The sequence below is a fragment of the Lucilia sericata genome, unplaced genomic scaffold, assembly GCF_015586225.1.
Source record: "Lucilia sericata isolate MDLA Ls3-8-SP2 unplaced genomic scaffold, ASM1558622v1 Contig000089F_arrow, whole genome shotgun sequence".
NCBI lineage: Eukaryota > Metazoa > Arthropoda > Insecta > Diptera > Calliphoridae > Lucilia > Lucilia sericata.
This window is the reverse complement of record NW_023994122.1, coordinates 309198-334936: the sequence shown is the minus strand read 5'-3', so window position 1 is coordinate 334936 and position 25739 is coordinate 309198. Positions and strand designations below refer to the sequence as shown.

The following is a 25739-nucleotide window of genomic DNA, read 5'->3' as shown; positions in this document are numbered from 1 at the left end:
TAGACTAGACTATAGACTAGACTATAGACTAGACTATAGACTAGACTATAGACTAGACTATAGACTAGACTATAGACTAGACTATAGACTAGACTATAGACTAGACTATAGACTAGACTATAGACTAGACTATAGACTAGACTATAGACTAGACTATAGACTAGACTATAGACTAGACTATAGACTAGACTATAGACTAGACTATAGACTAGACTATAGACTAGACTATAGACTAGACTATAGACTAGACTATAGACTAGACTATAGACTAGACTATAGACTAGACTATAGACTAGACTATAGACTAGACTATAGACTAGACTATAGACTAGACTATAGACTAGACTATAGACTAGACTATAGACTAGACTATAGACTAGACTATAGACTAGACTATAGACTAGACTATAGACTAGACTATAGACTATAGACTATAGACTATAGACTAGACTATAGACTAGACTATAGACTAGATATAGACTAGACTATAGACTAGACTATAGACTAGACTATAGACTAGACTATAGACTAGACTATAGACTATAGACTAGACTATAGACTATAGACTAGACTATAGACTAGACTATAGACTAGACTATAGACTAGACTATAGACTAGACTATAGACTAGACTATAGACTAGACTATAGACTAGACTATAGACTAGACTATAGACTAGACTATAGACTAGACTATAGACTAGACTATAGACTAGACTATAGACTAGACTATAGACTAGACTATAGACTAGACTATAGACTAGACTATAGACTAGACTATAGACTAGACTATAGACTAGACTATAGACTAGACTATAGACTAGACTATAGACTAGACTATAGACTAGACTATAGACTAGACTATAGACTAGACTATAGACTAGACTATAGACTAGACTATAGACTAGACTATAGACTAGACTATAGACTAGACTAGACTAGACTATAGACTAGACTATAGACTAGACTATAGACTAGACTATAGACTAGACTATAGACTAGACTATAGACTAGACTATAGACTAGACTATAGACTAGACTATAGACTAGACTATAGACTAGACTATAGACTAGACTATAGACTAGACTATAGACTAGACTATAGACTAGACTATAGACTAGACTATAGACTAGACTATAGACTAGACTATAGACTAGATATAGACTAGACTATAGACTAGACTATAGACTAGACTATAGACTAGACTATAGACTAGACTATAGACTATAGACTAGATATAGACTAGACTATAGACTAGACTATAGACTAGACTATAGACTAGACTATAGACTAGACTATAGACTGACTATAGACTAGACTATAGACTAGACTATAGACTAGACTATAGACTAGACTATAGACTAGACTATAGACTAGACTATAGACTAGACATATAGCTAGACTATAGACTAGACTATAGACTAGACTATAGACTAGACTATAGACTAGACTATAGACTAGACTATAGACTAGACTATAGACTAGACTATAGACTAGACTATAGACTAGACTATAGACTAGACTATAGACTAGACTATAGACTAGGACTATAGACTAGACTATAGACTAGACTATAGACTAGACTATAGACTAGACTATAGACTAGACTATAGAAGATTCTAGACTAGACTAGATATAATTTTTGTTGAAAACTTTACTTTAGTTCAATATTCTACAGGAAACTTAAAAATATTTTTTTTATGAGACAATAATTTTATAATGGAAAAGGAAAAAAGAAACATTAAATTTCTACGTAGTTTTAATAATATGTATGTTCTATGTGCATGGTATCTATAATTGCTTTACAGTTTTTCTTAGTTTGTCATTTTGATTATTTGAAAAGTCGTGATCTCATGATTACACCGATTACATAGAAACGTGCTTTCAGTTAAATATTCGAACAATATTAATTCCAATGTAATGTCATATTACCACCCAAAGAACATATCAATTTAGATTTAATGTCCTCATTAGTGAATATATTGCGAAAATTTGCCAAAGCTGTAATGCGCAGAGTTGGGAGTACGTAAATTGTCGTATGATAACATGGCTTAAATGAGAAACGTTTCGTATTACATACCAAAAATATTGAGCATTGAAGTCATTGAACTTTTTATTGAAAGATTTAGTTAAAGAGCTTTTTTTAACTATTGAAAAACGTTTGTGTTTTGTGATTTCCCAAGAGATGATTGGTATGATGAAACTTTTTATACCCTCCACCACCATCAGTGGTGATAGAGGGTATATATAAGTTTGTCGTTCCGTGTGTAACACCAAGAAATATTCATCTAAGACCCAACAAAGTATATATATTCTGGGTCCTTATCAAATTCTGAGTCGATTTAGCTATGTCCGTCTGTCCGTCTGTCCGTCTGTCTGTCTGTCTGTCTGTCTGTCTGTGTAAAACACGCTCACGTTAAAACTAAGTAAAGGAAATCAACCAAATTCACCCAAAATATTTATTATTATCCTAAGCAGTTTGGTATTGAAAATCAGCAAAATCGGTTCACAACGTAAAAAGTTATGAGTACAAATTTCAGACTACCTCGAAAAAAATTACGTTTTTTTCATAATTCTTTTACAGTTTTCTCAGAAACTACCAAAGATATTTCGATGAATTTTGTCACACATTATTTTTTCAGGGCAGTGATCAATTATGTTCAAAATCTTTACAATCGATCCAATATTTCCCATAGCCCCCATACAAAGGTATATATTCCCGGAAATTAGTTTATCGTTAATAACTCCCTCAAATATATCGATATCAACACGAAATTTTGTACATGTATATATAATATGAACAGAAATCATACTCTCAACGTAGATCTCAGTCGGTCCACAATTGGTCATAGCTCCCATATAAGGTCCACTTCCGAAAATCACATAAACGCACATATTTCATTGATGAATAAAGCTATTATGATAAAATTCGAGTTGGATATGTTTTGTATACATACAAATCATTCTACCGAATTTTTTACGGATCGGTCCATTATTGGTCATAGCTCCCATATAAAGCCCACTTCCGAAAATCATTTAAAAGCTCATATTTCATTTCCAACTAAAGCTATTTTGATGAAATTCGATACAAATATGTCTAGTCGAAATATAAATCACTCTACGAAATTTTTTCCGGATAGGCCCATAATTGGTCATAGCTCCCATATAAGGTCCACTTCCGAAATTCACTTAAACGCATATATTTCATTGAATTATAAAGCTATCGGGATAAAATTCGACAGAAATCAGTTTTGTATACATACAAATCATTCTACAAAATTTTTAACGGATCGGTCCATAATTGGTCATAGATCCCATATAAGGCCCACTTCCGAAAATCACTTAAAAGCACATATTTCAATGCCAAGTAAAGCTATATTGATAAAATTCGACACAAATATGTTTTACCTAAACATGAATTATTCAACGAAATTTTTTCCGGATAGGCCTATAATTGGTCATAGCTCCCGTATAAGGTCCACTTCCGAAAATCACTTAAACGCATATATTTCATTGAATTCTAAAGCTGTTGGGATAAAATTAGATTTGAATATGTTTTGTGTACGTACAAATCATTTTATAAATTTTTTACGGGTCGGTCCATTATTGGTCATAACTCCCATATAAGGTCCACTTACGAAAATCACTTAAAAGCACATATTTCATTATCAAAAAAAGCTATCTTGATAAAATTCGACACAAATATGTTTTGTTCAAATATGAATCACTCTGCGAAATGTTTCCCGAATAGGCCCATAATTGATCATAGTTCCCATATAAGGTCCACTTCCGAAAATCACTTACACGCATATATTTCATTGAATTCTAAAGCTATAGGGGTAAAATTCGACTTGAATAAGTTTTGTGTACATATGAATCATTCTACCACTTTTTTCTCGGATCGGTCCATTATTGGCCATAGCTTCTATATAAGGTCCACTTCTGAGAGAAATTTGAGAAAATTCGACACAATTATGTTTTGTCTTTACATAAATCACTCTACGAAATTTTTTGCGGATAGGCATATAAAACATTGTACCAAATTTTTTCTGGATCGGTCCATATTTGGTAATAGGTCCACTTAAAAAAATCCCTTTAACGCACATATTTAATTATCAAATAAAGATATCTTGATAAAATATGATTTGTGCACATATGAATCACTCTGCGAAATTTTTCCGGATAGGCCCTTAATTGCTCATAGCTCCTATATAAAATCCACTTCCTAAAGTCACCTAAGCTATTGGAGTAAAATTAGACTTGATCTTTTTCTGCATATAAATCATTATATGAAATTGTTTCATGATCAGTCCATAATTGGTCACAACTCCCATATTCTGTGTATAGATACATCATTCTGTTAAAATGTTTTCGAACTGGCGTATTAATATACATTTTCTGGACCTAATCAAAATTAGTTCGACAAAAATTTTGGCAAGTTATCTAAAAATTAGATAGTTAGATGGGTTTCAATAAAAAGTAGTTTGCTGGTGGAGGGTATTTAAGATTCGGCATAGCCGAATATAGCACTCTAACTTGTTTACATTTAAGAATATTGTTTTATTTAATAAATAAAATCTGTCAAAGTGTCGAATAAATGTACTCGTAGCAAATACATACTTAAAATAAAAAAAAAAATAAAAATTTAATGCAAAATACAATATTATTTTGTATTGATGTTTAATAGTACATCTCTGCTTTATGGCCCTGTAGTTCGTGGTGGTTGTCTCGAGCTTATGATATAACGTGAAAGCTAGTAGTAAGTTATTGCACAAATGTCTAATTGACTCAATAAAAGTTGGTGAGTAAAGCAACTATTGTTTTGCAAACAAAATTCCAGCAGTTTGTAAGAAATTTGATATTACAGGTGTACCTTGTCATCTTTTAATAATGCTGGGTTTTATTTCCTTCTAAAATACATACACGTGTAAGTCACATTTATTATTGATGGCCATGACTATGTATGTGTTCTTGTATGCTAACAAAAGGCCAACAGGGATTTGACTAAAACAAATACAAATACATATATCAGCATAAAATGTACTACGACTATGCCTTTTGGCTATATAATACGAAAAGCTTTAATCAATTTGTATGTGTAAATACTATGGGGTTAGAATAGATTTTAGAACACAAAATCATCCTTAAAATTAAATGTATATAAATTTATTTTTTTTAAACAAATACTATAATCAAATAAAATCAAAACAATTTTGATAATTTAAAAGCAATATACATCATTTAAGCATATTTGCATATATGCTACAACATTTGCCAGAGGCTCGATACTGGAAGGCAAAACAAAAATTTATTTTATTGTGTCTTTTAAATTAATTTATATTTTGTAGTGAAGAAGTTATGTTATTTATATTTAGTTTTAGCTTTGCCAAAACTAAATTATTCTGCTCTTTTAATTTTAATATTGTATATATAAAGTATTACTTTTAAAGGTTTTTTATGGATATATGTATATTAGAGGTGTCCAAAAAATGACAATTTTGCTTAGATGGGTCTAATTAGAGTCTAATGTACACATGTATGTACATATAAGAGAATAATATTCTTTTTCAGATATGTAATATTTAGTAGTTTTATGACTTATAATAGAATTGACAATTCTCTGGTTAATAGTAAATAGGTTAGTCCATAGAATAATCCTTTGAATAATCCATAGACTAGTCAATTGTCCCATATAAGATAGTCCAATGAATAGTCAATAGACCAGTCAATAAAATATGTCATAGACTAGTCCAGAGGCTAGTCAGTAGTCGATAGACTAGTCAATTGACTTATTAATAGACTACTCCTTAGAGCAGTTAATAGACTAATCCATAGAATAGTTAATAGTCTAGTTCATAGAATATATCAAAGACTAGACCAGAGGCTAGTCAGTAGTCGATAGACTAGTTAATAGACTACTCTTAGAGCAGTTAATAGACTCATCCATAGAATAGGTAATAGTCTAGTTCATAGAATAGTCAATAGACAAGGCGATAGATAAGGCGATAGATAAGATGATAGACAAGACGATAGACTATTCAGTAGATTAGTCAATATACAAAATAATAGACTAGACAATAAATCAGTCAATAGACATGTTAAAACCCTATTCAATAGATTAGTCCATAGACTAGTTAATAGATTTGTCAAAATACTACTTCATAGTCTAGAACATAGACAATGGACTAGTCAATAGGTTGGTCCATAGACTATTCCATAGACTAGACAAAAGACTACTCCATAGAGTAGTCAGTAAACCAGTCCATTGAATAGTGAATAATAAAAAAACTAGGAAATATACTAGTCTAGTACATAGGCTAGTTCTAGGAAATGGACTAGTCCATAGTCCAAGTAATAAACTATATTATAGATAAATAGTCGAAAAGTTATTTAGTACTTTTAGCTCTAAAAAAGTACTCTGTTTGATAAAAGTGAAAATTTCTATTTTCCATGCTACTATTGGTCCTGTTGTGTACTTATTTGCGAGAGTCTCTAGTGAACCTACGACTTCCAGACTAGAGGACTAGAACATGAATGACTAACTTATCTGATATATTTACTAGAGAGTATTTTAGTGTCGACAACAGTTGTGTGTTCCTGTTTTACCGAAAAACTTTCAGTTTATGTTTTTAATTCATTTCATTAAAAATCCGCCATAACAATTATACAATTAAGTTCAAGTATCCAAGGGTCCATATATGACCCAAGCTCCCATAAAGAACTACTTTAGTGTGGGTATGCCCTACTTTTGGTGTAGGGTATGTCCTATTTGCACTTTCTTACTTGTTTAAATATTATTTCACAAACCAAAAATTGTGTATTAATTAAGTTACATTTATGTGGTTTTATTCCTCGTTGCCATACAATTTATGTCGACATGAAATATTATTTCTTTTAATATATCAAGTAATTCATTTTAATTGTAATTTTTTTAATATTACGTTTAAAGAAAAACTGAGATAAATAAATCCCAACCTGACATTTATGATAAATAAGGTGGTATAATAATTATTTACAATTGCTCCTTAAAAAGAAAAATTATATAAATTCGTGTTTATTTTTTAAATATAAAAAATAGAGCAATTTTATTTAAAATACTTGCATATACATATATTTAAAATCGTGAAATTATTTTTTTGTGTCGTTAAGCAAAAAAAAAAAAATAATAATAATAATAATAAAAAACTTTCTAGCAACAAGAAAATGGAAAAACGCTAAAACATACTATATATAAATGAAAAAATAACTATCCTTTTAGCACGACAGCGTGAGCCTTTAAGCAATAGCATAGTATTGAAAGCGTAAAAGGTTTTGGCCCAAGTACGCTTGATGGTCATCGTTATAATTTATTTAATATTCTCAGTGGTTTTCAAACATTTTTCTTAATATAAATATATACAAATAAATTCATATTTTTTATGTTATTTCAATTAGACTTTTATTAAATGGGAATGAAAAGGAAATCTCTTTTTTTGATAACTGCCTAGTAAAACATGAAAAATATAATCAGACATGGCCGATTGATGGATTTTAACTATTATAAATATGCTTCGTATATGATATAAAAATATATCATATAACAAATTTAATTTCATTATATTCAAAATTGCGTTCTATAGTTTGATTAGAATGTTTACATAAACGGATGATCGGAAGTATGGACATAGCAAAATTGACTTAGAATATTATTATAATATATTTGATATATCTACTTTAACTTCCTTAGTCATAAACAAAGTTTTATTTTATAAAAGATTTCTGAAACAAAATTTGCATATAAAATTTGATTTATAAACAATTTATAAAATATAAAATTGTTTATGAATAAGGCCTTAAGTAGTGTATTTAACTCATAATACCCTCTCCAATATAATGGTGTAGTGTTGAGGTACCAGAGTGTTTTAATTTTATTTTTATTTTTAACAAGACTTTGTTATCATTCTTATATTTTTTCTATTTTAAATATTAACAGCTGTAAGTACTCATTAACTTGAGTGCTGTGCAAGACTTGTCTGTAAAGTTGTCCTTCAATTGCATTGACGTTTGAGTGAAAGGTAAAATTGCAACTTTCAGTGGAATTAATTTATTATTTTTTTTATTTGGCTTCTTTCTACGTGCAACCTATTACTTGACTGTGAGAATTTTTGTTGATTTTTATTATATTTAAACATAGTTTTTCTCTTGTCTTTTTTTATATTTTTTTATTACACACTAATTGGGTTGGGATTAAATTTACGCTTGTATTAATTTTAATTTAATTAAGAATTTTGTTTCCATTTTCTTTTTCAAAAAGAAATGAGTAAGATGATAGAGGAAATGAATAGTAGTTATGTGTAGAAAAAAAATTTGTTTGGTTTAGCGGAATTAATTAAGATAAATATTATGTTATAATTAGACAGGTAAATGTAAATTTTTATTAAAAATTTTTACAGCTATAAATATTATCTGACTTATTCATAAACTTTTATCAACGGTTTATAAATCAAATTTTCTTACAAAATTTTTTCTATAAACCTTTGATAACAATTTATGAATTAAGGCCTTATTATATATTTTATTTTTAGACAAACAACTATGTATGTTGTAGGTCAGGATGAGAACTTAAGGTTTTCTGCAACATGAATATTTAATAATGTCAATACCCATATAATAATGTTGGTTATAATTATTCTATGTGTAAAATTACCTACAATCATCATTAGCATTTGTAATATTATATTGCAAGTTTATGGTTTTGTCACAGTACGAATGTACATATATAACAATTTGCAATATCTTAGAATGTTTTATAATAATCACACGATAAGTAGGAATACATTTGCATTTTTTATAAGAATCTTCATCAATTGAAAAGAGATTTTATGCAAAATCTATACAAATGCACTGCATTAGATTTGCATCAGAATGAAGTGCAAATATATACATTAGCGTGGCCTCGATTCTATGGAGGAGAAATAAGGAGTCGATGTTCCAAACTAAAATTGAAGTTTAATTGATTATAAGATTGCGTTTCTCGAAATTTTTGTTCTGGAGTCAATATTTGGCGAGCTGGATAAAAAGGTCCTTTTTTGAGGTTTTTGTGATATTTTCATATTTCTTCCAAAGTAAAGATATAAAATTTTGGTATCATAAGATACCAACATACGACATATCAGACATTTTTTTGTAACAGTGAAAGTAATCGAAAATTTTCTAATTTTTCGTATAATTTTCAGATGGTATCTTAGAATGAACTAAATATTCATTTTCGGTGAGAACATCGGCAACTTCCATTTTGGGGCCACCCTAATGTACAAATGTATGTATAGTGGACAGAAATGTGAAAAATGTAGCGGTACACAGATGGAAAAAACTAGTACCGAAATTGACAACCACCGTTGTAATTTTGACAACGCATTGTTGTCAATTTGATTACGCATTGTGTAATTTCGACAATGCATTCGGTAACGTTCTGTTTGACAGCATAGCGTTGTCAGCTTGGTAACACATTATTATTTTTTGTTTGTTCTGATAACGTCGTGTATTTTTAAAATTTTTGTTATTGATTTTACAACTTTAACAACGGATGTTATTAAAAAATTATAAACACTTTGGTGTCAATTTGGTACCAGGCGGTTTTAATTTTAAAACTTTTTTTTTCCTCTGTGTATACAGACATTTATTTTTGGATATTTTTCTCTTGATCTACTGCATATATGTATCATAACGAAATTTCACATATATTCGAGATAACTGACAGTTTTAGGTGATTTTGGGAGGGGAATGGGGGCCAATGGGTAGCCCCCCATTTTTGATTTTGTAAAAAATTCTAAAAACGCAAAGCATCGATTCTCATAATGACTCTATATTTATATAGCCCTATATGTGCCTTAAATATATCCGAAGTATTTTTACTATCACTCGGTAAATAACGTCACAGTGGCCACTTTTATCAAAAAACAAATTTTTTGGAACGTATTTTTCCTGTTTTAGGAATTTTGTGTAAACTATATTATTTAAGCAAGATTTGGATCTACATATATATGTCCAAAATTCTGATCTAATGTATTTATCTCATAAAATAGCTGAGCAGTGGTGGTATTATTGAACAAATTTTTGAAGGATCTTTCAAAACTCTTCTCGAAAATTTTATTTTAAAAATATTTGCTAGATTTTTGGTTCGATATTTAAACAACATTAGGAACTTTATTTGCTAGGTAGATGTCAATAAGTAGTGCTCTTATTTTGATCACTGTTTATTTCAAGATTATTATCATTTGCATTGTCTAGATACAAATTCAGTGTGTAGAAATGTCTTTTGTCTTAAAGGTTGTAAGGGCAATAAATATACATTAAGATTGTCCAGTTTATAAGGAAGAATTTTGTACATTCCTATCTTCAGATAACATTACAAAAATGATTTGATTTACAAAACTAACGATTTTTTTTAGAAGAATAAATCTTTCGTTTTAGTTGGAAACATTAGCACCTTTTGTTGTGGGGCCACCCAAATTACTTTAAAATAAATTACCTTTAGTTACTAATGTTCTTGACTACATACATACATATGTAAATACATACATGTTTGTCTATTTGTATATATGTAATTGTAAACCACATCCTTTATAACAAGAACTAGTTAAACAATGAAGACAATGTATACTAACACACATACATGTGTATGTAAGACGTACTTACCAACCATCTAGTAATGGTATAAAATGTACGAACGCATCCTTAGAGTATATTTCAGCAGCAACAGGACGATTCTTTACACATTTTCTATGTTTCCGTTGTTGTTGCTTGAGCATTTGCATGTTCAGCAACAGTGGCTGCAGTGGATTGTGAATTTGTTGAGGAAGATTCTGATGCTATGCTAGCATTAGATGTTTTTCGTGATGGTGATGCAGATGATGTCGTCGCTACACCATGTGTGCGCACAGTTGGTGTTGGATGAGTTGTTGGCTGTTGTGTTTGTATTTGAGATTGTACACATGATACTGCTGCTGCTGATGATGATGACGATGCTGATGGCTGTAGTGATGTTGAGGTTTGTAGTTGGGATAGTGTTGTTGATGGTGCTGCTGCAATAGTTGGTGTTTGTGGTGGCAAGGGTGAGTCAATAGTGCCACTAGTACTACCGCCAGTACTGCCCGTAGCATTTGTATTACGTGTGAGAAACCAACAATCCATGGGTGTTGGTTTGCCTTTCATAACGACTGGTCCACGGTATTCGAGATGAAATGAATCATCCTGGTTGATCTCCTGGCAAAGTAATCTGCAAATATAAGGCAAGAAATATGGTGAAAAATTAGTGCAAGAAATAAAGCAGCTTTAAGGGATTAGTTTTAACAACATGGCATATTGACTGACTTAAGAAATGACTGTCGAAGAGATAAATAGAAAGAAAATTGTCCATAAAGTTCTCAAAAGGAATAATTTTATTAATTTTGTTTTATTGCATTTATTTCTTTTAAAATTAGTTTTAAATTTCTGACAATTTCGCCCCACAGTGTGCCACCACCACTACCACTGACTAGATAAATTAATATAAATACATTCAAGGTAGATATATACATACGTACATGTTGTATGAATTACCCCTTATTAATGTGCTACCACAAATATAATAGACACTAACATTTGTATACTCTTCCACAACTCTGCAGTAAAAGATGAATGAATGTACATTGTATATGTATATTGCAATAGTTTTTGGGTAAAGTTTGTTTTCAAAAACAAATAAATGTGCTGATGTGGCATAATTTTCTCCTAAATTATCAGTTAATGTGTTAAGTTGCATATGATGTTTATAAAATAAACTCGAAAGCGGATGTGAAAATACAATTTCTTAGAAAATATTTATGCACATACATATGTATGTTTGTAAATGCACATTTATTTATTCTCAGACTTGATACATTTGTATTTACTACACTCTTGGTAGAGTTTAAAAATTTAAAACAGACAGTATAAGTACAGACATATGAAGGTATCTTATTCTTCTAATGTGTTGCATTAAATTTTCTAAAGATATAAATGTGCACATTTAAATGTACTGACAAAAACATACTTATATACATATGTTTTTGTCTGTATATGTACATATTGAAATGAAATCTACATATTTACATTTATATATATTTACAATAAGGCTTCAAATATTTGAAACATACATACATACATATTATCAAGAAATATTTATTTACTTTTCCGAAAATTACCCATGGGAAATATGCTTTTTCGATGGGTATATAACATTTGGAATATTCGTATATATTTTTACTTGGTTTTTAGGAACTATCCTAATATTGAAACATTTTTAATGTTCTCCGTACGTGTGTTCAACTAATGCATCAAATGTACATTCTGACTGACTGATGGCAATGCGATTTGTTAAAGTCTTTCTTCATGCATTTCAATGATTTAACAGCAGAAACAACGAAAATACATCTTAGCAAAAGTACTTGGGTTAACAGAGGATTGAAATCATTGAAACTAGTTCATGTATTTATACCCTACACCACTATAGTGGGGAGGATATTATGCGTTTGTGCTGATGTTGGTAACACCCAATCGTATCAGAATCACTTTCTCAGTCGATTTAGTCCGTACGTCCGTCTGTATGTCCATGTAAAGCTTGTGCGCTTTACATGAAATTTGGCACATACTCTTCTCTTCCCAAGGACGAACGCTATTGAAAATGGTGGAAATTGGTTCATTATTTCGCCTAGTCCCCATACAATCGTACCCCTCGAATAGGGCTTTTGGGCTCATAATTATGTTAAATGTTCTATTATATCAACAAAAATCGGCAAAACTTAGTTTTATTGATTACTTGTGTAGAAGAGCTGAGGAGGCTCTGAATACGGCCTTGAGCTGGGCTCAACCGAGAGGCCTCAATGTTAACCCGGCGAAGACAGTAATCTGTCTTTTCACAAGAAAGACACAAATTTCTACATATACTGAACCTTGCTTCTTGGGCAAGAAGATACCGGTGACAGACAAAGTTAAGTACTTAGGTGTAATACTTGACCGGAAATTAAAATGGAGACACCACATAGAGGATAGGATCAACAAGGCACATCGGTGCTGGGCGATATGTAGGAGAACCATAGGCATGAAATGGGGTCTTAGTCCTACTATGACAAATTGGCTTTATAAAAGTGTAATTAGACCAATTCTAGCTTATGATTCAATAATCTGGTGGACTGCTTTGGACAAAAAGTGTAATATCAAACTACTACAGGGAGTTCAGCGTACATGCTGCTTGGGTATAAGTGGTGCCATGTGTACTACTTCAACCAAGGCTCTGGAAACGTTGCTAGATATTCCACCCATTGAAACATATATAAGATATGAGGCGGCGCTTACAGCCGAACGGCTCTTTACTTTAGGCGAACTGGCCAAAAACGGTTATAGGACACGTCATCAATGTATACTGGACACATTGGAAGGTTATACACATTCATCGGACGTGCCTGATCGCATACCAGACACTGAATATGTCGGAAACTTTGAAACGCTAATCCCAGATAGAATGTCTTGGTCAAGCGGAACATTAGAGCAAATACCAGTAGGAATCCGTTGCTACACGGATGGCTCTAAATTAGGGGACAAAGTGGGTCTGGGGTTCTATATTGAAGACCCAGAAACAGAAATATACCACCGTTTACCTAATCATAACACAAGCTTCCAGGCAGAAGTACGAGCAATAACGGAATGTGTAAATTGGATTAGAATAAATATGGCGCCCACAGGGCTTAATATATTTACCGACAGCCAGAAGGCAATTTGTGCGATATCAGGTGATAGAATTAAATCTAAGACCGTATTGGATTGTAAGAAAGCTTTAACTGAATACTCTCCCAGAGGTAAGGTTCACATCATATGGGTACCAGGCCACTCGGGAGTAGCCGGCAACGAAAGGGCGAATGTAATAGCTTTAAAGGGAAGGGAGCTCGATGTAGTTAACCTGACAAACGCAAAACCATTCGACGCAACAAAAGCTGAATTAAAAATATGGATGAGAGAATCCCATAAGGCCTCTTGGAATAATGAAACGGTGGGTAGAACCACAAAGATTCTATGGGGTGACCCTGATGAGAGCAAGACGAGAAATCTTCTCAAAATGAGCAAGTCTGAGGTTAGTATGATGGTACGTATTCTCAGTGGACACACAGGATTACGAGCACATCTATACAAAATTGGACGTGCGAATTCAGACGAATGTAGAGCATGTGGAGAGGACAGTGAAACTCTGGAGCACTTTCTTTGCCATTGTCAGGCATTCGTCGAAGTTAGATCCAAGTATCTTGGAAGTGATGTTATTCCAGAAATAACATTCTTAACCAACACCGATTGGAAGATTCTTAGGAATTACGTCCAGGAAACTGAGTTTCTGAACATGGAAAAATAATACATTCAGTGAACAAATTTTTTTTTTTTTTTTTTTTTTTTTTTTTTTTTCTTGAATTGGAGCGCACAACAGGCCCGATAGTGGCCTAGGTGTATTTCTTCGGATTTGATGTAGTATACATCCTCCTATCAACCTACCTACCTACCTACCTAGTTTTATTGAAATTTAAAGGACACTGCCGATTTTTGTAATGATCGGGCCTCATTTCACCCTAGCCCCCATACAAACTCCCCTTCAGAAAACGAGTTGAAGGTCAAAATTTACTTATAAACACAAATGACACGATTAAATTCTACATAAATAACTTTGAAGTAAACGTAAATTCCAATACCAAAATTTATTTGAGCACTTCTGTAGAAAATGTTCTAGTGTAATCACCATATATTTGAATGAAATTTTCACCAAAATTGGTAGGTCAGACACAAATTTTCAAGAACTGCCGCACTTAAAGGGGAGGGGGTGTGTCAAAGTTGGACATTTTGGTAATACAGGGTTTTATTCAAATGAGTGTAACTTTTCACCTATTAGTCCTAGCAAAAATTGTTCAAAGGAATTCATCACTGTTTCAAAAAAAATATATATATTTTTATACCCTCCACCACCATCAGTGGTGATAGAGGGTATATATAAGTTTGTCGTTCCGTGTATAACACCAAGAAATATTCATCTAAGAACCAACAAAGTATATATATTCTGGGTCCTTATCAAATTCTGAGTCGATTTAGCTATGTCCGTCTGTCCGTCTGTCCGTCTGTCTGTCTGTCTGTGTAAAACACGCTCACGTTAAAACTAAGCAAAGAAAATAAACCAAATTCACCCAAAATATTTATTATTATCCTAAGCAGTTTGGTATTGAAAATCAGCAAAATCGGTTCACAACCTAAAAAGTTATGAGTAAAAATTTCAGACTACCTCGAAAAAAATTACGTTTTTTTCCTAATTCTTTTAAAGTTTTCTCAGAAACTACTAAAGATATTTCGATGAATTTTCTCATACATTATTTTTTCAGGGTAGTGCTCAATTACATTCAAAATCTTTACAATCGATCTAATATTTCCCATAGCCCCCATACAAAGTTATATATTCCCGGAAATTAGTTTATCGTTAATAACTCCCTCAAATATATCGGTATCAACACGAAATTTTGTACATGTAAATACAATATGAACAAAAATCATACCGTCAACGTAGATCTCAGTCGGTCCACAATTGGTCATAGCTCCCATATAAGGTCCACTTCCGAAAATCACCTAAACGCACATATTTCATTGATGAACAAAGCTATTGTGATAAAATTCGAGTGGGGTATGTTTTGTGTTCATACAAATCATTCTACCAAATTTTTTACGGATTGGTCCATTATTGGTCATAGCCCCCATATAAAGCCCACTTCCGAAAATCATTAAAAACACTTATTTCATTGTCAACTAAAGCTATTTTGATGAAATTCGACACAAATAGGTTTAGTCAAAATATAAATCACTCTACGAAATTTTTTCCGGATAGGTCCATAATTGGTCATAGCTCCCATATAAGGTCCACTTCCGAAAATCACTTAAACGCATATATTTCATTGAAATATAAAGCTATCGGGATAAAATTCGACACAAATTTGTCATTCTACAAAATTTTTTACGGATCGGTCCATAATTGGTCATAGATCCCATATAAGGCCCACTTCCGAAAATCACTTAAAAGCACATATTTCAATGCCAAGTAAAGCTATATTGATAAAATTCGACACAAATATGTTTTACCTAAACATGAATCATTCTACGAATTTTTTTTCGGATAGGCCCATAATTGGTCATAGCTCCCATATAAGGTCCACTTCCGAAAATCACTTAAACGCATATATTTCATTGAATTCTAAAGCTATTGGGATAATATTCGACTTGGATATATTTTGTGTACGTACAAATCATTTTAAAATTTTTTTACGGGTCGGTCCATTATTGGTCATAACTCCCATATAAGGTCCACTTACGAAAATCACTTAAAAGCACATATTTCATTATCAACTAAAGCTATCTTGATAAAATTCGACACAAACATGTTTTGTCCAAAAATGAATCACTCTACGAAATTTTTTGCGGATAGGCATATAAAACATTGTACCAAATTTTTTGTGGATCGGTCCATATTTGGTAATAGGTCCACTTCAAAAAATCCCTTAAACGCACATATTTAATTACCAAATAAAGATATCTTGATAAAATATGATTTGTGCACATATGAATCACTCTGCGAAATTTTTCCGGATAGGCCCTTAATTGCTCATAGCTCCTATATAAAGTCCACTTTCTAAAGTCACCTAAACGCACATATTTCATTGATTATTAAAGCTATTGGAGTAAAATTATACGAAATTGTTTCCTGATCAGTCCATAATTTGTCACAACTCCCATATTCTGTGTATATATACATCATTCTATTAAAATGTTTTCGAACTGGCGTATTAATATACATTTTTCTGGACCTAATAAAAAATTAGTTCGACAAAAATTTTGGCAAATTATCTAAAAATTAGATAGTTAGATGGGTTTCGATAAAAAGTAGTTTGCTGGTGGAGGGTATTTAAGATTCGGCATAGCCGATTATAGCACTATAACTTGTTTATTTTTTTTTTCGTAGTTAGCTACTAGCGAGTGAAAATCGTTATCGCAATAAAATATTAAAAAAAATCTGGAATCTTTTGGAAATGTTTGTGAAAATTGAGTAATTTTGAGTTTAGCGCTGGAAAAATATTTTAAATTTATTTTAGAGTATTTCTGGTCTGCAATATGACTTTTAGTGCAATATAAGCGACACATAAATTCCAAAATAATCTAAAAAAATCTGAAATGGACCAAACCTAATGCCAAACATTTTGACACCTATTTCAAAAAGAAAGAATCAGTTCAAAATTACGGAATTTTTGAGATTTTTATAGAAAGACATTTTTTAACGTATTGTATCGATCTTTGAATCGCTGGTAGTAAACTGAGGCCCCTTTCAAAAAAGGGGACACACTAATGTATATATTCTGGATCTTTGTCCGTCTGTCCATATGTATGGACAGACGGACAGAGAAGTGTACTAATTAAGATCAGCATAATCGATATGAGAAAAATTCCTTTAAAATTTAAAATATTCAAAACTAGAAAAAATCAATAAATTTTGAAAAAAAATTCTTACACCAAAGTTATTTATCTCAATCCTTTTAAGCTAAATATGAAGAAATTTATTTCCACTTTTAGTGTTTATTCTACATACAACATCTTCCAGAATATCCATTCATACATATATGTATGTGTATGTATTATTGTAGGAATTATTTGATATAATAAAAAGTACATACAAACTTTTGAAATGTAATGTATACAGTTTAATTTATTGCTTTTTTCGAGAGTGATTCTTAATTTAATACAAATTTGAGATGGAATTTTTAACATCAATTTAAATCGTTTCTTCTATTGCTGCTTTGATACTTCAAGTTTGAAATGTAATATTTGAAATACAGATTATAACGGTCTGTTGAAATATTTAAGTAAATTAAATGTACTTAAATGATATAAACATTCATTTATTTATAATATTTTTTAATTTTGTTATTTAAAAAAAAACTTTTTATATTTTCAACAAGTTTTTTAAAGGTTTAAGACATAGTTCTAAGGCTCAGTTTTATAGCTAGTGGGAAAGAATTTTGAGTTATGTTAGTCTTGTTATAAATGAGTGGTGATGAATTTGCAGAAGTGTATAACAAAATTGTTGCCCTTTGATATTAAAAACAAGTAGGGAAGTATAGTCGACCATATAATACCCTACACCATGAGTATATTTTTAAAATATTTATTATTCATAAAGAAACTTTTATGTTGAATTTTACCTTAATTCCAAAGTATTTAAGCAATTTATTGATAAAAAACTAATTTTCTAAATGAGGTTTTATATAGGAGTATAGGTCGATCCTCATTAAATTTGGGAAAAGTATATACTTATATTTATAATTAACAGTTAGTTATGTTCAGTTTCATTGCGATACAAATGGTTACAAGTCAATTTTAGACGTTTAAAACATTTTTTGAAGGGGGGTTTGTATGGAGGCTGGGGTCAAATAAGGACGGATCATTACGAAAATCTGCAGTGTCATTTATACGTATGTATATAAAACTGGTTTGGAGAGATAATAGTATATTTGACGTAATAATGGCAAATCGGGAGGTACGGTTGTACGGGGGCTAGGTGAAATAATGGATCGATTTCAACCAATTTCAATAGGCTTCGTCCCTGTACGAAAAAACATGTTTGGTCCAAATTTCATCAAATTATCTTGAAAATTTCGGCCTGTACCTTGCGCACAAGGTTTACATGGACAGCCAGCCAGCCGGACAGACGGACGGACGGACATACAGACGGACGGACATGTCTTAATCGAATCAAAAAGTGATTCTGAATCGATCGGTATACTTTAAGGACCAATATTTTTGAGTGTTACAAACATCAGCACAAACGTATAATACCCTCCCCACTGTAGTGGTGTAGGGTATAAAAAGTACTTTTTCTCTCTTGACATGTAATACCATTTAACCACCACCATTATTAATATTTTACCTTTATATGTACATATTCATACATACATATTCATACATACATAGTATATTTGTATACAAACAACAAAAATTACGATAAACTAAACATGCCTACATCTTTCTCCACAGAGGGTGTCAGCCAAAGGGAGAGAACAAGAGAGAACTAGAGCAATTACAGTTGTTTTTTTTTTGTCAAGCGAAAAACTGACATACAAACTTACTTTCAGTTAGTATGTGAATTACTTTGGAGAAATAAAGAAAACGGATATATTGTGTGTAAAATAGCAAAATTAAAAAAAACCTTATAAAATTTAGAAAAAAAAAAAAAAAAAATGTGCTTAAAACAAAAATATTTTCAACAAATTACCTAATCCAAAAAAAGGTATTTTATTTAATTAAAAAATATTTTTGTTTAACAAAGTAAATAATAATTTGTGATAAGTGTATAAAAATATATGTAAAAGTATGTTTGTGTTAAAAACATGTGGTTTTATCAGATTATTAAATCTATTTGTTTTAAATTAACATTTAAAAATGTTGTGGTTTTTAAGTTGAAATAAATATAAAACAAGATTTTAAATTTTACTATTTTTTGTTGTTATTTAGAAAACAATATTCCATTGATTAAATCTTTATTCTTGTAGAATTTTTGTAAATATAAAGAATTTTGTGAACAAAACAAAAACAGAAAAAAATGCTTTTTGTTTACCACCCTCTACAACAAAAATGTATGTTTTTATATAGCTTCACACACACAGGGATGGAAAATTTAGTAGTATAGTACTTCCACTAGATATTAAAGGCCTTATTTATGATTTTTGCAACAAATTTTTCATGTAAATTTTGTTTTATAAACTTTAATTAAAATAAAATTTTTATTATGATTATGGGGGTAAGTACAATTTTTTATTATAACCTTTGGATAATTAGTCCATAGACTAGTTTATATGTACTATAGTCAATAAATTAGTCAGCAGACTTGTCATTACTCTACACTAGTCAATAGATCAGAGCATACACTAGTAAATAGACTAGACTATATAAACTAGCCACTAGTCTAGTCTATAGATTAGTCTATAAAGTATTCAATAGGCAAGTCCATAGACAGGTCCATTGACTAGTCAATAGACTAGTTCATAAATTGTTCAACAGACTAGTCAATGTCAAAAAGTAATTTAGTGCTTTTATTCCAAAAACTAGTACTTTATGGAAAAAGTTAATACTATTTAAAAATTTAAAATTTCCATGTCTGTTTCACACTCTCCCTTCTTAGCGTTGTGAAAAAATGAGAGAATTTAATGAATGAAAAGAATGTGTGCTACAAAAAAACGAGAGAATTTACAGGGTGTTCACACGAAACTATTGTTTAATTTGGCAGATACAAATATGTACAATAATTTGTTTGTGCGTACAAATTTGTATTTATAATAGGATTGATTATTATGGTACATTAGATTAAAAAGTACTCATTGTAAAGAAAAGTACTGTAATAAAATAATATAAACAAATGAAAAGTTTATGAATGTGAGTACTTGACTTGTGATACCATTTTTTAAATGCTTTTTAAACTCGAACCAATTCTATAATTTGTAAAAGTTTTTTATGTCAATGAGAATCTAATAGGTTAGGTTAGGAGGTTAGGTTACGTAGGTTGCTCGCTAGTTAGCGCGTTCACTCGAAGTCTTTGTTCATTTGCCCATTGCGATACCCTTAGAATTGCCATTCCCTTATGTTGAGAGAATGGTTTTACTCCCTAACTTCGTTGACTACTTGGTTCTTGTAGTCCCCGTGAAAACCAGCCGGCATTTCTAATAAAACCGATCATGTTTACTAGTGACACATCTCTATGATAGTCCAGATCATGGAAAAGAGCTCTACCAAGATAGAGTAGTTTCTTCTCTTGTAAGGCTGGGCAGTCACATAGAAAGTGCTGTACCGGTTCCCCTTCTTTCTCGCCCAAACAGCTTCTACAGTAGCTATAACGTGTGTAGCACATACCTTCCGACATCATGCAGTGCTCAGTAATTATACCAGTGAGAAACCTAATCGAGTTATTATTAAAATACAAGAAAGTCCTATCAGTTGTCAGAGTGGGTCAGAGCTGTCTCGATATTCTACAAGTGATGATATTGAACCTGAGTTCCGTCTCACTCAAAGCCCAGCCATCTATTAATTCTGAGGTCACCAGGGGAGTGTGAACATTCCTTTGCGCAAGGGTTAAGTCTAGGGACGACCATTTTAAGGTGAAGGTATTTCAAATTACATTTTCCTAAGATCAATACAGTTGCAAGATAAATGTCGATAAATTTTATAATTATTTTTGAGACCTATTTTGAAAAAATCGCTAAACTTTTTTTCACATATTGTACTAAGATCCAAGTTTTCAATCGTTGGTATTGAACTGAGGACCTTTTCAAAAAAATATATATTATACCCTTCACCTTCGTGAGAAGGGTATATATAAGTTTGTCATTCCGTTTGTAATTTCTATAATATAATTTTCCGACCCCATAAAGTACATATATTCTGGATCCTTATAGGTAGCGGAGTTGATTAAGCTATGTCCGTCTGTCTGTCTGTCCGTCTGTGTGTTTGTTGAAATCAGTTTTTAGAGGACCCCTGATATCGGCGAGATCCAAATCTTCAATAATTCTGTTAGACATGCTTTCGAGAAGATCGCTATTTAAAATCAGCATTGCTGCATTCAGTTTCGTATGTTTGGATGTCTGTTGGTTTCATTGCGTTGTGTATTTTGTTTTTGCTTTTTTTTGAGTATTTCGTTTCGTATGTTTCATTACCTTGTGTATATTGTTTTTGTTTTTTGGTGTATTCAGTTTCGTATGTTTGGATGTCTGTTGGTTTTATTGCGTTGTGTATTTTGTTTTTTTTTTTTTGTGTATTTCGTTTCGTATGTTTGGATGTCTGTTGGTTTTACTGCCTTGTGTATTTTTTTTGTGTGTTTATTTCGTTTAGCGTTGTTGTTGTTCGTTTTGCTATTGCTATAATAATGATATAAACGGGAAAATGAAATAAATTAAACTTTTATAGAATTGATATTTTTTAAATACACTGTGGTGAAGGGTATATATGATTCGACACAGCCGAGTATAGCACTCTTATATATATAGCTCTACAGATAGATAATCACATTACAAAGAGGTATGTATATCGTCTAAAAGATATAGCAACACTACTGGGTGTCTTTTCTCTTTCTATATAGGAAAGTCAAGGTAAGAGTGTATTGTATTAAGCAGCGCCTAAAAAGTTACATTAATTAAACAAAACTTGTCATGTTTTGTTTAGTTTTCTTTAGAATTTCAAAGAAAGAACAGAACGAAACTACACGATTAGAAAAAAAAAACAAATATAACATAATTTCATACCAATAAGGTGAAATTAGAATAACTAGAAATACATACATATATTCAACAAGTTAAATTTTAAATATAAAATTTATATAGAACTTAAATTGAAATCGATTTTTACGTAGTATGTAAAATTGATTAGTAATAGACCAATGCCACAATGTTATGTCTGCAAAGAATTCTTAAAATATTTAAACATGAAAAAATTTAATACTTATTTTTACATCAGTCTTTTGCTATGGCTTCTTCAGACAAGTGTTACCACATTAATACTATAATTTTTTAAAATTTCTTGCTTTACAGTTTTTCTTTAATTTTCTACAGAGAATTCTTTCATAAACATTAGACTGTTCAAACTGTCTTTTACTAACTGCGTCGAATTTACGGAATACGATGGAATTTATATTTGAATGTTTCTATGAGGATACTTTGGATAAATTGTGTCGTAATGGTTTACAGGATAGAAGCTCCCGACGAGATGTTCTAGATCATTTAAATGCCATTATTGGTGGCTGTAGTGATGGTAAGTAATATTTAATGTTATTCTAAGGCGAACATTTTCCATTTAAAATTTCTATTAAATTTAATTAATTTAGTACAAACAAAACATTTTTATACCCACCATCAAAAAAGATGGGGGGTATATTGATTTTGTCATTCCGTTTGTAACACATCGAAATATTGGTCATAGACCCACAAAAGTATATATATTCTGGGTCCTCATTAAATTCTAAGACGATCTAGCCATGTCTGTCCGTCTGTCCGTCTGTCCGTCCGTCCGTCTGTCTGTCTGTCTGTTGAAAGCACGATAGAGTCCGAATGGAAAGAGCTAGAGGGTTGAAATTTCACATAAATATTTCTTATAGGTAAGGTTTGTTTGGTATTGAAAATGGGCAATATCGGTCCACGTTTTCGGATAGCCCCCATACAAGTGGCCCTCGAAAAGCAGCTTTAACAGCCACAACTTGTTTAAAAATACGAATATAAGAAAGTATAAGTAAGTTTCTTGTGGTCCAAAATCACTGTGCAAAATTTTATGAGGATCGGTCCATAATTGACCCTACCCCCCATATAAGGTCCCCTTCAGAAAATGACTTTAACGCTCATTACTGGCTTAAAAATTCTAGTATATAGATGAAATTCGTCATAAGTAAGTTTCATACGAGTCAAAATCTATCTAAAAAATTTTATGTTGATCGGTCCATGATTGACCCTACCCCCCATATAAGGTCCCCTTCAGAAAATTCCTTTAACGCTTATAACTGGCCTAATAATACGAATATATAGATGAAATTCGACATATGTAAGTAAGTTTCATTCGAGTCAAACGAGGTTTGATGGTGGGTATATAAGATTCGGCATAGCCGAATATAACACTCTTACTTGTTTTTTTTTTAAATTAAAATTTATACATTTTGTTATATTTATAGGACAAAATATGAATACGGATGAGGTGGCGCGTATAGCTGTTTTAGCTGCTGTACGTTATCATCGTGATAAAAAAGATGCCAATGGTGATGTAAGTTATTTTTATATATGTTTTTTCTTAATGTGTCTTGAATTTAAGTTCAAAAATTCATGAAATTTCATTTACTATGTGTGGAAGTTGGTGTTTTGTTACTGGGGAGTGCTAGATTTTTAAGTTTTATGTCTTTGAAAATATTTACTTTTTTATAAGGTGTCGGCAATATAAAGTATCTTCTATCACCAGCCATGCAAACAAAATATTAAATCGGTATATCTGAGAAAAATACCAGCAAATTTTGTAGGGATCACTATAGTATCATGAATGAATATGTAAGATAAAAATGGGCGAACTAGCAATAGGAGGCGTGGCACCACCCATACGAATTAATTACAAAAATTCGTATATCTGAGAAGCTGTTAGAGCTAGAATCCTTAAATATAGCAAAAACAACTTTGCGGATTAGTAATAGGAGGCATGACACCGCCCATATGAATTAATATACAAATTTGTGTATCTGAAAAACTATAAGAAATAGAATCCTCAACTTTGGCATCCATGTGAACATTTGGGTACTAAATTAGCGGATTATGTAGGCACGACCTCTCCCATATAAATTAAATACTAAAATTTGTATAGTTGGGAAACTATACGAAATAGCATTAGGAGGTGTGGTACCTCCCATATAAATTAAATACAAAAATTCGCGTATCTGAGAAACTATGGGAGCTGGGATCCTCAAATTAAAAGTCCTTAATGTTGAATATTACCTTAATTTTGATGTAATTTATGGATGAAAAACAGATTTTTTTATTATTTATGGTTATATAAAACATAGTTAAAAAGCTAAAATCGGAAGGTCCGGTTGTCTGGAGCTAGGTGAAATAATGGACCGATTTGAATGTCGTCCATTGTCTAAATTTTATTAAAATATGTTGCCTGTACCATGCACATGAACAGCCAGCTGGTCGAACCAGAGAACCATATAATCTGGTACCATGGGAACCTGTAGACAACAGAGCAGAGTTTCGGACTTTGTTCTGTGCCGGTTATTGGAGAGGTCTTTTTGGGCTGCACGTGGTGGCTGTTGTTTAATCCAAATTTGCGGGAAGAAAATATGGTTAAAAGAGTGATGCTCGGCAAAGCCTATAATTTAGGATATGTTCGGTGCACAGATACCCCAGAGAGGAGTGACTGTGGGACTATGCGTATGTAGGGGTATGTGGACCTCATCTACCCGTATACCTAGAGTGAGTGTGTCGGATGAATGAGAGGTGTGCTATGTTGAATGGTAATGGATTTAAGGTATCTTATAAAAGCCATGCCATTAAATTTTCCTCTTTTGTCCGAGTATGTTCAGTGTTTACTCTGTTCATACCAGATTTACCACAGTGTGTTCTCTGTGAGTAAGAACGAATCCTCGGCTTATTTGACGGATTCGTGTTTCGATCTACCGATTACATATTTAGGTGCTGTTGGCGACTCAACAGAGGCTATTCCATCTGCGTGGTTGTAAACGGATGTGATGTTTTTGCATCTCGGAATTTAAGTAAAGGGGCAGCAATGGTCAGATAGTTCGAGTACTTAAGCAAAATGCTTGTACATGAACCAAGTACAAAAATTGCTTCCAGCGTGTAAGATACACAAAGGGGCGGTGTATGAAAATGACCACCGTGAAATTAGGAATTCAAGGCAGAAATTCACGTGAGGCACTTCGAAATCAAGTCTGATATTTTTTATGTTAAAAAACTTTTTAAAATATCTTCAAAATAATTTTCTGATCTAAACAAGTATGTCATGTAAAAAATTTCATCAATTATGTTGAATATTGTGACCTGTCACTTGATTACATAGATGGAAAGATAGACGGACGGACGGATGGACATCGGTAAAACGATTATAAGTGTTTTAGATTCGGATATAACTTATAAAATTTAAACT

General features: G+C 31.6%; 2 protein-coding genes across 3 annotated transcripts in view; one reads left to right on the top strand and one right to left on the bottom strand.

Annotated features, from left to right (window-relative positions):
• LOC119599809 (guanylate cyclase soluble subunit beta-1) overlaps positions 1–25739 on the bottom strand; it is a 195760-nt gene that overhangs the window by 27966 nt on the left and 142055 nt on the right. For both annotated transcript variants that reach the window (XM_037949696.1, XM_037949695.1), the window contains exon 16: positions 10677–11256. In XM_037949696.1, the coding sequence (XP_037805624.1) occupies positions 10761–11256 (496 nt within the window). In that variant the 3' untranslated portion in view covers positions 10677–10760. The remainder of the gene's footprint in view (positions 1–10676; positions 11257–25739) is intronic.
• The window catches only part of LOC119599810, a 47727-nt gene continuing 44257 nt past the window's right edge, over positions 22270–25739 (top strand). The window contains exons 1-3 of the mRNA XM_037949697.1: positions 22270–22358; positions 22637–22856; positions 23764–23852. Of these exons, the coding sequence (XP_037805625.1) occupies positions 22727–22856; positions 23764–23852 (219 nt within the window). The 5' untranslated portion in view covers positions 22270–22358; positions 22637–22726. The remainder of the gene's footprint in view (positions 22359–22636; positions 22857–23763; positions 23853–25739) is intronic.